General features: G+C 42.3%; 1 protein-coding gene across 2 annotated transcripts in view; it reads right to left on the reverse strand.

The window, feature by feature from the left end:
- Positions 1-10,531, reverse strand: part of BCAT1 (branched chain amino acid transaminase 1) — a 65,181-nt gene extending 54,650 nt beyond the window's left edge. The window contains exon 1 of one of the 2 annotated variants that reach the window (XM_065634532.1): positions 10,310-10,531. In XM_065634532.1, coding sequence (XP_065490604.1) covers positions 10,310-10,453 — 144 coding nt within the window. In that variant the 5' untranslated portion in view covers positions 10,454-10,531. Of the gene's footprint in view, positions 1-10,213 lie in introns of both variants that reach the window. The other variant, XM_065634522.1, reaches the window with a different exon arrangement.
- Positions 10,532-13,046: the final 2,515 nt, after the last annotated feature.

The raw sequence follows: 13,046 nt of genomic DNA on the forward strand, positions 1-13,046 counted from the left end.
GGGCCAAGTCATATCATACTAATTTTAATATCCACTAAAAAGATATTTACTTAATGACATTTATTAAAGACGTCCAGAGCTCAGGAAACTCATTTATGGAATCTAACGGCCAGGCAAGTTTATCTCAGCTGTCATGGGAGTAGTTGCATGAGATAAAAATATTTTAATACTATCTTTATGTTGTATGTATGTGAACGTGTACATACACATATGCATGTGTTACCATGCAAGTGTGACCAAGTACATTCATTGGGCTAGGTCATTTAAGTGACAGCATGGCATGCTTTATCCACACAACTTCTTTCAAATCTACTTGTCAAAATCAAGACAGAAGGAGCAAGAAAGCTGATTCTTAAATTGTATTTCTAACCACTTATCAAGCCAAACAGAGATCTCCAAGGTATCTTTGCTAGGCTGGAGCACTCTCCATGTGTTGGCTTATCAGTCTTCAACAATGAATTCAAAGAACACGTACAGCACAAATCCCAGAGCAGCTCCAATGGCACACCTCAATGTATGCACAGATTAGCACTGGGAAGGGTGGGAGGAACCAAAAACAAACCACCACAGCAAAAAAAAAGGCAATTTGGCATACGCAGTTTCAGTGCTTAACTTCACGCTTAGTTTGCCAAGAATTCTTATTTGTGTTCATTTCTGCACTTCCAATACATTTCTTTAAGACTAGTCTTACCTGACACATATCTGCCCTGACGCCTTGTCAGCTGGGCATTATCACCTTACTGTGGCTGCTTGTTCGACCTTGAGCTGGCACTAACGTTGGTTAAACAGTGAGGCAGTGTAATGACAGTATACAATAAAGAAAAATACAAGGCAACCAGCACAGCAGAAAAAGAAATCTTCTACATTATTTAAAGATAATTTTGCACCAGAGTGAAAGCATCAGGGCTTAGAAGATACAATTTATCTAAGACAGCTGCATTGCATAAAGTAAGGTTGAATTTAAATAATTGTCATTAAAATAGTCCAAAAGACTGTGCAGGCACTTATCTTTTGGCTTGAGCACTTTATTTGGTTTAATTTAAAGCAATTTAAATAGTTTGAATAAAACTGAAATATGCTCCTCTTAAAACAAGTATCACTGTTTTTATTTTGTTTAAATGAAAGCCAATTCAGATTATATGAGCACAACTTGCTGGTTAGAAAAATCTTAAAACAGAGAACATGAAGAAATTGAAATATTCAGCTAGTCCCTCCAGGATTCATATTTGGTAACATTTATAGCTATACCGCAACTCTGAAAGCAGACCAAGTTGGTATCATGAGATTAAATAAACGAAGGACAATGTTGCTAAAGTCAAGTCATTGCAGTCAGTGCTCGGGTGAGAAACCTCTCTACGAAACAATGCCAATTTTTTGACTCAGTGCTTAAATTAATATTTGAATGAGTTCAGTATTGCCTAACCTGTTGTACAAGAAAGCTTGTGTCAGTTCACCTGAAAGGTAGCAAGGTGAAGGATAACTACTTCTGAAATCGAAAAAGAACATGTGTTTGACAAACTGGATTATCAAGAAGGCTAAAGGGAAGAAAAGAGTTCACCAGAAATAGAAAATAGATTAATTTGTTGTAACTAACTCTAAGGAGAACCTGACCAGGGATCTATTCAGCCTCATGCTAAAATTATTTTGCCAGATATTTCAGAAAATTTACAACATAAGCTGTGAATTATACAACATGGAATCTAAAGCATGATCCTTTCCAATTGAAAAATACTGAAAACCCACCACCAGCCACACCCAATACAGGACATTGAACAGCTGTACATCTCAGCATGGTGTCCCTTTATTCAGTAGTCAGTTCTGTCTTAATAGATTTCCTGTACAACCACACAATCCTCATTCCTATTTTCTTCACAGAAATAGAGAAGTACTCTAAAGAAATCCTGTTCGCGAATGACCTCCAAATGCAATGTTCTTTAACCTTGATTTCTAAGCTCACTGCTCGTACTGTTCTTGTTTGTTTTCCTTCCTATGACCCTCCTGTTGCTCTGTCACTCCCCAGTGCCATTTCCTCCGTCTTTACCCTCTTGCTCAGTTCAACAACTCTCCCCTTCTGATTGAGGAAAACAGCCTCGTGCTATTCGGGGAAGAGGCTGATGATCTAATGGAGCTCTTCCATCTCTAACTCCTATGAACAGTGCCTCTAAGTGCCTCTTTTGTTGGTTTGTTTGTCCGCTCTAGCATTAATTAGGTTTTTCACAAGTGCATTGTTTGCTAGAATGGCATAAAGAAAAACATGTTAAAGCACCCAGCTGGGTCTGGTTGACCTATAAATTCATCTGCCTGTTTTCTAACTAGATAAGTGTCTCATGGCGATGCGATATGGTTATTGCTCAAATTAAAATTCTGAAAGTCACCATGGTTTTATTGTGTTTAGGCCCAGTTCTCACTGATATGAGATCTTCTACATCAAACTGGCAATACGAGTATAAACACGATTACGTACTTTCCCCTACTACTGTAAAAGGGCTTTGCTGTTAACCACAAGGAAGCTTGTGTTCTTTATGTTTTCTCTAACATTTCTCTTTACTCATGTATTCTATAATGCCAGGTACTAAATTAGCATTTTAAGATTTTATAGTACAGTTAACCAGAGCTATGGGATGTGCTTTTAACTACAGTTATACCAGCAAAGATGAGCCTAAGCACAATAAACAATATTCTGTTTATTTTCCTCAGGGATTCAGTTATACTAGCTGTATTTTTTTTATCCTGAGACAGCTATACAGGTAAAGAACAGATCTGATTTAAAGAATTCCCTGACGGTGGAAACTGCGCACAGATCCTGCAGCTGATGACCATGGCAAGTGGCCTGATGTAATTACCAAATGATAATGTGAATAACATGAATGCACACGCAGTAGAAACAAATAAAATCATTGTCTGAAGTGTCACTGAGGGTTTTGAGCTGGAAGTAGACAGTCTAGTGCAGGAGACGAAAGCTTCTGCAGTTTGCCAATAAATCACTGTAGGCTCTGACGGGAAGGAAAAAAAAAACAAAACCAAAACCAAACAAAACCAAACCCATCACAGCAGAGACAGTGATGGATTCCAAAATGAGAACTGACATGCTTAAAGAAAAGAGCTAGCAGACAAAAACCTGTATTTAAAGACATACTCCTGTTTGCAATCTCCCTCATAACTGCAGTGGAATCAGAAGAAACACAGAGTCAGGCCTGAATCACTGGCCTGTGTAAGAGGTCATTTGTAGCTGTTCTCAGAGTGCTTAGACCGTGTCCCATTTAGTCCATTTTGCACTGGAATAAAGGTTTACATAAGATGCTGAGCAATGATGAATCACACACTGAAAACAAAAGCTCTGGGGGAAAAATAAACTTTTGGAGAAGAAATGAGTTACTTTTTTCACAAGTCCTGCACACAGTCACACTAGAAATACTACACCAGAAACTTACAGAGCTGGCTCTCGAATAACAGCAAGCACAATAAAACATTATGCAACTGCGCACGTGGTTGCTGGTCTGTAAAGGGCAGACATATGCAGGCTTGGTATCACATCTAGCCCTGATAACTTTGCATGGCCTATTTAATTCATTACTGAGTATCAAATGCCACCAGTGCAAAAGCATAAGAAGCATGACTTCGTGTTGCATTAGGCTGTTAGTGCAGTTATTGCCTGTTCCCAAGGGGTTTGTTTAGCTGTTGAGTGTCCAACAGATGAAGCCGATAAAGCATGGCAGCAGCTATCCAACCTGGGTATGGGAATGGGCTCAACACTGCAGGTACACTCTACCTGCCCAGTCAGAGGAGCACTCCTTATAAACATGCTTCTCTGCAGTGTTGGTCTTTTCAAATGGCCAACCATAGTCCCAGTTTTTTTGCTTGCAGGCAGAACCATGTACACCTAGATGTGTGTTCTGCCTGGACATTTGGCCACAATGCTGCAGAAGGACTCACATGTGAGCTTTCAAGGCTTGAGTGATCTAGTAGGTCTCTTTAAATGGGTAATACAAGCCAGGGTAGGAAAAACAAACAAAACCTACCACCACCAACAAAACAGAAAGACAGCAGGGTTTCTCCAGAGGTGGTACAAATACTGTGTTTTCTCTTGGTCCTGATGGAGGGCTGGTCTGTATGATGCTTGCAGTTTTTCTACTGTTTGTTCCAGATAAAGAACTGAGACCATTATTTATAAGCTTTAAATGAACCTTCTCACTCTAATACTTGGAAGCCTTAAAAATTAATACTGGCTCCACGGTCACACCACCTAAGAGAAGGAAGGTACAAACGTCTGTCTCTTCTACAGAGAGGAAATTTAGGCATAGATTGTCTGATGGCAGCTGCTTCAGAGAGCTCACTGGGAGGTGGACAGGTGCCAGAAGTTGGCACCTGGGAGGTGCACAGCTCCCCAGGAACTAAATCTACAGCTCTTCTTCCTTATAGAGACATATCCATCAGATCCATTACAGTTCTTCTCAAGGAAGAAGAACAAATGTAAATGATTGATGTGATTTTGGCTGTGCGCTCACAGCTGTGCCCCTATGCAAGCTTCTTGCGTAACAGCACACAGGTGATGGCTGCAGAAGACCTGCCTACACTAGCTCCAGTGAGTTTTAAGCCTGGTATAATCGGTTTGACGTGACGGGAGATCTGTCCCTGGCTTTTAACCACAGCCTGGATTATATCCTTGTGACACATCTTTTGCTGTGTGTTCAAATACTGCCTTAATTTGATTTAGCTGGATGCAACTCAACAAAGTAAAAACGAAGCAGAAGCTTTCTTCTTGCTGTAAAGGGCACTAGGAACAGACCTAACCAGCAGTAAAAATCCTTGGAGTCTTATTGAAGACAGCACCTACAATGATGTTTGTGTTCTTGTGCAAATTAAGAACAAACTAGAGAGGGAACATATTTGCGTGATAGATGTCAAGCTCAGAATATGTTAGTAACTCTTCTTGATTTACACTTGTTATGAGTTTCAGTGGGTGCAACGAAAGGTAGTAAGTATAATCCACTACACCAAGCAAATGTAAATAATTCCATGGAAGCTTACTAACAAACCAAGGAAAAACACAGCACAACAACAGCGTTGACATATAGTGCCATGCATTACTCCCTTGAATGCAGAAAAAAACCAAGATAACAACCACAAGAAGCTGCTTGTCTCGATGACAAGTGTGTCAAGATGTGCTCAAAAGAGGTTAAATATTTTAAACTAGTGACAAAGCCAGATACTCCACCTACTTAGTGTATATTCAACTGTGTAACAACTCTAAGACAGGGAAAAATCACAAATTATAACAAACCAAAAGTCTGGAGTTGCATTAAAATTAGCCTGTGTGTCCTTTCTTAATACCTTGTGAGCAAGCCCTTCATCTGAAGTCCTCTATCATTTGTTGACGGTGCCCAGAGCAAACTGGATTCTGCCCAGGGAATCTGAGAGCAAAATAGCACTCAGCACATTAAAAGTGGCCTTGGAAAAAGTACGGTCACAGACGAGGTATTTGTAGTGGTGTCAGCATTAAGTGCGCATTAGGCATGCGAAGCAAACAGAGGCCCTTCGCCAAAATTATAGCATAGTAAAAGGTCATTACAAATCAAAAGTGATAGTCTCTATTATAAAAATTATAACTTTGAAATACTAAGAAATGACTCTAGTAATGAAGATAATAAACAGGCCCATGACAAGTAATGTAGACTTGTCCTCTTATAGTTCAACATCTGTAATGATCAACCAGCCCTGCTCAGCTCAATAAATCTAAATCGACAAATAACTTATTTGTAACACCTCCATGAACCAAGGGTTTTGCCTGGCTTCAACCCACATGAATGCCAATGCTCTTGACTAGAATGTCTTTGTCATTTCTGAATTTATGAAGCTCATCTTGAGCATCTTAAACCATCTTAGAACTGAATCTCATTTGTTCACTGTTGAAATCCAGTTCACCTGGAAATGGCAGAACAGAACATTAATTTTATATATATGTCACCTTAAATATTTTGCCCAACTGACATGAAAACATTGCTGGCTACTAGCGTGGCTCTCCAATGTGGATGGGGAAAGAAAATAACAGGACTTAGAGGGAAGGTTTTGAGAGAGTAGGAAGGAGGTCCAGTCCTCTTATCTGGCTCAACAGTAGGCACACTGATGGAGTATTGATAAACCTTACCACAGATTCCAGTAAGGTAATTAAAGCAACAAGATGGGGGGGGAGGGGGAAGAGGTGGAGCAAGCCCCACCCCTCCCCCCCCCAATCCCCAACAGACTCCAAATTGTCCAAATAAAGTAGAAGTCTTGTGAAGAGACTTGCACAAACATTCCTGTGCAACCCCTTCTGTTAAGCATTTGAGTTCCTCAAGATAATAGAGAAGAACAAAATATTGCTATTCTACTGACATACTGAAGAAATTACTTTCTGCAAAGAAATCCGCCTATACTGGTGACTTTAAAGACCAGTTCTTTGTACTGTTATAAGCCTAGCAAGCAGAGCTCTGGACAAACACGTACTGATCCACACTACTGTGTCAAAGACTAAGACTGGATTAAAAAAAAAAAAATCCTAGCTGATAAGCTTTTTTCCAGCACCATAAGAAAATTCAGGCTGGAAGGGGCCTCAGGAGGTCTCTAGTCCAAACTCCTGCTCAAAGCAGGGTCAGCTCTGAGCTCAGACCAGGTTTCCCAAGGCTTTATACAGTTGAGTCTTGAGAGCTCCCAAGGATGGAGGCTGCACAGCCTCTCTTGGCAACCCATTCCACTGCCTGACTGCCCTTGTGGGGAGAATGCTTTCCTTATATTCAGTCTGAACCTTCTTCATTTCAAATTATGCCATTGTCTCTTGTCCTCCTACCATACATCATTGTAAAGTCTGGCCTCACCTTGATTTTTCTCTAGATTTTGGAGGGCTGCTATTACATCACCCCAAAGCCTTCTCTTCACAAGACGGAACAAACCCAGTTCCTTCAGCTTCTCAGCATCGAAGTTTTAAAAAAGTTAATTCTCAGTAAGGGTAATGCAAATTCAAGCATTTATTACAGAAGTGATGACCCCTAAGACAACAGTCTAAATAAAATTAAACAAGTGGACCTGCCTTGTGTGGCGCTGATCTCTGAATGCTGGTGGAAATTAACACAAGCAGAACATTGTGGAATTAAACCCTATTCACATACCAGGAAAAACAATGTACTTTCTGTGCTTGCCAAGACTGTTTTTATCAAATATTGTGTGAAATGCTCTAACAGGCAAACTGAATTAGCAATAGCTCTGTACCTACTGAGAAGTCATATGCTGCATTTCATTAATGCATCTAAAACCTAACAAACTGCAGACCTCAAGGGAAGAAAGTAAATCAGTAACTCTGTTGGAAGGGTATTATGACATCAAGTTTGTAAAAACAGTCATAAACTATGGGCCAAGATGCACAAAAGACCAATGGGTCACAAAAGACCTCTTGATCATTTTAAAGATAGTTTCAATTATTTAGTTCGTTTTAACTTCTGGATCATTTGATATACACACCAAAGGGCAACAACAGGCCTTTCCATAAGGATAACACTGGATTTTCATCTGCGATAGCATATGGTAATATTTGCTAAGTTGCCCTTCTACAACACGTGCTGTATTTTTATGAGGTGATATTACCTGTTCCTTTAAATGCATAAAGTAATGAAAATGTTTCCAAGGTAAATGGGACCACCCATTCACTTCATCCTATGTAAGAACTGGAGGTACTGAGTTGCAAGTGTGTAAGTGACTACAGGTAACAACCGAGGGTCACGTACTACTTTGATTTATGCCCGAGTATCACTGAAATTCAGACATTCAAGATGAAGGTTGTGCATTTAATTTCTACATTACAGCCACTGTGGCAGCTGGATAGCCACAATTTATTATCAAAAGCCACACTCAGTATTGAAGTCTCTATGAGCTTATCTAGCACTGTGAAACACATAAGATGTCACTGTAGTGACATGAAGATGCCAGTCCTCACAGAGGTGGCCTAAGAATAGTGCAAATTTTCCAAATAGAATTTACCCCTGATTGTTTAGCATGCCCATGCCAAATAAATGGTTTAAAAATGGCTGAACAAATTCAGAGTGAGTGCTTACACAGTTAATGAGCTGATTTAGCTCCTTTCCTAACATTGCCCTCCCAAGGATGAGTTCATCACTAGCAAATTCCACTTGAATTATTTTCATCTGTCAGATTAAACCAAGGATATGGCCTATGGACTGGTTTAGCAAGATCACAACTCTGTTAAAGCTACCTAATGATTTTGCAATCTTCTTTTTTTAGCTATGACTTTGCAGCAGATTTCAATACTCAATTTCCACGGGAAAAAAATCAGAATATCCACTGGATAACACAGTGCTAGAAGTGCTAGGCCTGTCAGAAACAATCAAAGCAATAGGTGGACAAGGCAGGACTGCAGAAACCAGAGGCATAATTCATTTCTCATACATAGTATTCCTTTGAACAGTCCAGAGAGGGTTGAGGTTGGGCTGGAAATGGTTCAAGGAGAAAGGGAGGGTTGTGACTAAAAGCAGGAAATGATGACAGGGGAGATGAAGGGATAAGGAGCTATAATAATGGTGTTGCTTACTGCTACCTTTATAAATTTATTGACTTTTGCATAAGTATCATGATAATCAAATGGTAACTTGCTGCATCTTTGATACATGCTCTACAAATACAGTGACAGCCATAACCCTGAAGAGTTTGCAGTCTGAACAGATGAGGCAAATAAAGGGTAAAGGGCTCAGACAGAAATTACTTGCCCAAGGCTACACCACTTGCAAGTGACAAGAGTGTACTTTTACTGCCCTAGCTATTGCTTTGTGATGTCTTTTGTACTGTAAAAATACAAAGCAAAGTTAGGTTTTGTGCAGGTAAGAAGAACTCAATGAGGTGCCAGCACTGCTCTGAGCAAACAGGTAGGTCTGTGGCTTGCCTGCGACTCATTTTTCACACAGGCACGCCTGAGCATTACTGACAGGTGCTGGATAACACCTCAGAGACCAGGGTCATGCCCTCTTTCCTAGACACACAACAGGTACATCAAAAGCGATATAAAACATGACAGTCTGCTCCAATCCTTGACACGCTTGCATTCTGTCCCTAAGCATTCTGGCTGGGGGCAGCTGCTTGGGTATTTTCCCTGAGCAGTTTCAGGTCAGTTTTCTGCCATGGCTGGTCTGCCACTCTCCAGTTGTCATAAGTGCAAATGGGGCTAATCAGAGCCTCCTGAGGCCTCTCCAGAGCACTCTCCCGTCCTAGCCCCACCATCATCAGTAGCACCCACACCACTGCTAGACCCACCCAGGAGAGAGCAAGGTTGATGACAGCTAGGATGTAATAAGAGTGACATTTGTCATCAGCGGCAGAGAGGAGCTGGGGAGACACGTGCCAGCCACATACCTGTTGTGCCCATTTTCCACCTGTTATAGTTACCCAAGGACGGCAAATAACTCAGTCTTGTTTTTCCTCGGCTACTAACTTTGGCATTAGGCTGCAGCTGTGAATTTCACACTCAGCCCAGCACAGGCCTTCTTCAAAACCCAAGAATTAGTCTTAGTGCAGCTGTTCCACAGGGTAGATGTGATGTTCCCTCCATCTAACTGAAAAACACCCATGATATCTCCATGCCTTTTGTCTTGACAAGGAAGACTTCTTTTTAATCCCCAGATCAGCCTCAGCGGAACATAAACATGACATCTATAAAAAGATAGTTGCTACAGATGCTCATCTCTCACGTTAGTGTTCGCTACTGACAACTCCTCTTCCGTTATTTAGAGTTATTTCTAAAATTACTCAAAAACTCTAAATATAAGTTACTGGGTTTTACTCATGGTCTATTTTAGTACAATGGCAGACATAAGACCTATAATAAACTCATAGGCATAAGCCAGCATGATGCCTGCCAGGGGACCATACCCTTTGTGGTTTGTTTCTTTTTAATCATTACGAGTCCCGTGTTACAACTAAACAGTAGAAAATCCGCCTCCCACCCCGCCCCGAGGAAATTATACACCTTCCCTTCCCCCCCGCTTCTCCTTCCCGACTCATCATTTCTTTTCCACACATGCTGTCTGCAACGAAAGAACATGGAAAGACGTAGAATCACACACATCCTGCTTCTGAATCTTAAAACATTAAATCTCTTGGGGACGGAAATCTCCCTCGCAAAGCATAAATAACAAATAAGAGCATTAAAATCTGCAAATAAAGATCAGTGAACTACCGCTTTCCGTGTTTGCCAAGGAAAAGTCTCGCTGCTATTCCGCATCCCCCGAAGGATGGACAAGAGGGTTCTGGCAGGAAACCCGCTCCGCTTTACCTTCATCATGCTGGCAAACCGGGGGGTAATTCCCTGCCGCGGGGAAGCGGGCTCAGGGCCGGCTGATCCGCCTGCGGGCGCCGCCGGAGCGGAGCTGCTGCTGCCGTGGCCGCTCCTGCCGTCGCTTGCGGGTTCCGATTGCATCAGCGGGCGAGGGCGGCGCGCACGCCTGCCGCCGCAGGGGAACGCGGCGAGGGGCTGCGAGCTGCCCCGCCTCGCCCCTTCCCGCGGCCGCGCACACCTCCCGCCGGGCCGCCCCGCGCTGCCCCCTCGCTGCGGGGAAGCGCCGCCAGCGCCCCGGCCGGGGACGGCGACGAGGCCGAGGCCGGCGGGAACTCACCCACCGCCCGCACACATCTCTAAAGGCAGGTGGGCTTGCAGGGTGGCTCGTCCCTAAAATGGCCCCGCATCATGTACCGTACCTACCAAGCAGAGACAATTAAATGCTTTTACTGGCACTTATACTGAGGATAACACGTTCTTCCTACCGCTCTCCCTTAACGAGCACTAAGAAACTCATCATTTTCGGTCTCTGACTCATTTCCTCCTCCTCGGCGTCCAAGTTGTCTGAAACACAGCAAACACCTCGCAGTTGATCCCTCCCATCGCTATAGCAAGCCCTTCAGCTGCAAGGCAGGCTTTCCCCAGGCCTTCCACCGCTAGGTGCACAACTTGTGCCAAGTCCTCCAGCACTGGCAACGCACGCAGCGGGGGCCCACGCAACCCATTTCGCGTGGAGCTAGCCAGGATTGCCACACGTTTCACAACGGGGCTCCAAGTCCTGCCCCTGCTAACCAGTGCCTAGTCCATGCAGAAGGCTGTGTAGCTGCCCCTTCACACGTCGGGCGGCCCTCTTAGAGCCCCCCGGCGTGTACTGCCGTGTCGCTGAGGGCTGTGCACGGGCACCTGGCAGGCAGGTGACCAGCACCCAAAGACAAAAGAATAAACATAACAGGCCGGTCTGCTCTGTTACTTCCAACAGCGCTGCTGCCGGTCAAACTGTACAGCAGTAGTATGACAATCCCATGAAATTTTAGGAGAAAAATCACAGTAACCACTTTCATCTTTACCGATTTTATGGTTAAGTCTTCCCTTACTACTGTTTTTGTGTTTTCCTCTTTGGATCTGCCCGAGAGTAGCAGTAGAAAGCTGTTTCATCTCGGTGCTGCTGTCAAAAGTGTCGGGTTCTGCTTTGCATGATGTATGTGAATTATTCTGTCTTGTGTGGTGCCAGAGATTGGTTACATAAACATAAGCACATCTCTGTTCCTGCCACTCTTCAGCCAGGTAAGAAGGCGCTATTTAACGGAATCACAAAAATTTGGATTCCAAAGAAACATGGGTAAATGATGCTACCCAAAATTACAGTTCATGTGAACAGTGATATCTTAGTGGCTATTCAGGAGAGAAGAAAAAGATGGAGCAAAAAACAGGAGGCAGAGAAGGCAGCAAAGCAGCATCAGACACACAATTCATCATCAGTGAACCACTACTCAGTGCTCATGAGAGCAATACAAGCCATTCCCTATGAATTGCCTTCAGATTACAGCCACAACATAGGAACAACCACACTGGGTCAGGCCAAAGGTCCACTTAAATCTGTATCATGTCTCTGACAGTTGACAATAATGATGCCTGCAGAGGAGTTACAACAACAGAATAAGCACGTAGAGGCACTTGCCTGAAATGCTCTTTTAGCCGCGAGGGCTTTGTACCACAGCACTTTCCTGAAAGACGGATTCTTTAGGATTAACAAGCTCTTCATGGCTTTATTTTTTTTCTGTTACTTTAATTGTTCCTTGAATGCATGTAAAATTTGGCATCCATAGGATCTTGTGCTAATGAGTTCTACAATTTAGCTCTGTTCTGTGGAAAAACACATAATTTTGTTTTATTTTGAACTTGCCACTTGAAAATTTCACATCATGCTCCCTTCTTCTGACACTGTGAGACTATAAACACAAACGAAGATCAATATTCATCCTCTCTATGTCATTTGCGATTTTACAGACTACTGTTGAATCCTCTGTCAGCCCATTCCTTTTTCCAGATGAAGAGTCCTAATCTTTTTAGTCTTAATATAAAACCAGTTACATACCCTTGGTCTTCCTTTATTTAGGATGGGGACATGAACTGCACAAACCTCTCAAAATGCAGGTAGCCATATTTACTTTTAATTTGCTTTTTCCCTCTGTTTCTTTTCCTAATAATGCCTGATGTTCTGTTTCCTAATTTGACTGGTTTTGAGTACTAAACTGAACTGATATTTTTTACAAAATATCTAATTCCAAGATTTCTCTCCTGAAAGGTAACACATCATTCATAACCCATAACTGTTTACATAAATTTTGCATTTTTTTGCCACGTGCATAATTTTATACTTGCAGACATTATTATGTTATTTTGACAACTGCGTATTCAACCTCATAAGGTCCTTCTCCAACTCCACGCAGATAGCTCTAGTTTAGCTGAATTGTTTAACACCGTTACCTTGAAGGTTTTAATCTCAGCAGCAAACTCTGTCCTTTCTCCATTTGCCTTGATTTCCCTACCATTTTCTCAATTGTACAGACTCTCTGTTTCTTATCTTTTAACCAATTAATGAGAGCAACCACAAAAGCACCTTTCTTATGGGAGCTTATTTTCTATAAGCCTTTTGTAAGGGACCTTGTCAAGTCCTTTGGAAATCCAGGTAGACTATATCAGTTGGGCCTCTACGGTCTGCATGTTCACTGAA

The sequence above is a fragment of the Caloenas nicobarica genome, chromosome 1 (assembly GCF_036013445.1).
Source record: "Caloenas nicobarica isolate bCalNic1 chromosome 1, bCalNic1.hap1, whole genome shotgun sequence".
Taxonomy (NCBI): Eukaryota; Metazoa; Chordata; class Aves; order Columbiformes; family Columbidae; genus Caloenas; species Caloenas nicobarica.